Below are 1,077 nucleotides of genomic sequence, written 5' to 3' on the forward strand. Positions count from 1 at the left end.
GACGACGACGAAGGCGTGGAGTTCGGGACGCTGTCTAATAAATTCTCTTCTAGAAAATATTATCACAAAACCACGTCGCGCTTTCAGAATTTAAAGCTTCAAGAAGAGGGAGAGGAGGAAGAACCGGAGAGGAAACCTCGACGCGGCCCTAAGAACACCCCGTATTGGTACTTCTTAAAATGCAAGGCCCTCATCAAAGAGGACAAGGTTCGTTCCCTGCTCTTCACTTACTTATTTTTTTAATAGTGTCGATGAAAGATGCAGCTCTGTCCCATCTGTATCATAAAATATCTTTACATAAAGAAGTAAAATAAGAATTTGTGAGGAATCCCATACTCTGTCCTTTCTACCACAACCTGCCCACAGCTGTGTATATTAATATCCATTGTAATTGGTTCTGTTGCTGCCTCACCATGGACCTTCCTCTTCCCTGTAGCTGGCGGAGGCTCTGGAGCTGTTTGAGGTGCAGATGCTGAAGGAAGAGCGTGTGCAGCCAGAAGAAAGCAATTACACCGTTCTAATTGGTGGCTGTGGCAGGGTTGGCTACGTGAAAAAGGCATTCAGGCTCTACAATGATGTAGGTTTACCTTCTCTCTCAAACCTTCATTACCTCTTGTAAGTTAAAAGTATTTGGTCATGTTACTTTGTCTCCAAAATGCCTCCATGTCAGTGTTTGTACCTTCTTAGCCTGAAACTCTTAAAAACAAGTTAAGAAATTCTAGAAGTCCTTTCCTAAAAAGCCAATTCAAATTCTTCTTCTCTTTCCTTAGATGAAAAAACGAGGCCTGACCCCCACCGAGGCCACGTACACAGCCCTGTTCAATGCCTGTGCTGAGTCGCCCTGGAAGGACTCGGGCCTGCAGAGCGCTCTGAAGCTACGGCAGCAGCTGAAGAGCAAAAATGAAGAGCTGAACCTGCTCACGTACCACGCGCTGCTGAAAGTCTGTGCCCTCTGCTCAGATCTCAGGATGTGCTTTGATGTACTGAAGGTAAAGGCTTGACTTTTCTTGCATTAAGGGTAGTTTGCTCTGGTTAAAGCTGCTGGAAGATGCCATATTGCATAGACTCTCTTATTTC

General features: G+C 45.0%; 1 protein-coding gene across 1 annotated transcript; it reads left to right on the plus strand.

Annotated features, from left to right (window-relative positions):
- The first annotated feature begins 8 nt into the window (after positions 1-8).
- LOC106900682 (pentatricopeptide repeat-containing protein 1, mitochondrial-like) lies at positions 9-1,013 on the plus strand. The gene is made up of 3 exons (XM_014962832.1): positions 9-207; positions 437-577; positions 771-1,013. Exons 2-3 carry the CDS (start codon positions 470-472, stop codon positions 999-1,001), a joined length of 339 nt encoding a protein of 112 aa, XP_014818318.1. The 5' UTR covers positions 9-207; positions 437-469; the 3' UTR covers positions 1,002-1,013.
- Positions 1,014-1,077: the final 64 nt, after the last annotated feature.

The sequence above is a fragment of the Calidris pugnax genome, unplaced genomic scaffold, assembly GCF_001431845.1.
Source record: "Calidris pugnax isolate Ruff unplaced genomic scaffold, ASM143184v1 C14671376, whole genome shotgun sequence".
NCBI classification, from domain to species: Eukaryota; Metazoa; Chordata; class Aves; order Charadriiformes; family Scolopacidae; genus Calidris; species Calidris pugnax.

Coding starts and splice junctions, on each gene's coding strand:
- LOC106900682 (XM_014962832.1), top strand. CDS start 470: ATGCTGAAGGAAGAGCGTGTGCAGCCAGAAGAAAGCAATTACACCGTT. Junction 578..770: donor CATTCAGGCTCTACAATGAT/GTAGGTTTACCT, acceptor CTCTTTCCTTAG/ATGAAAAAACGAGGCCTGAC.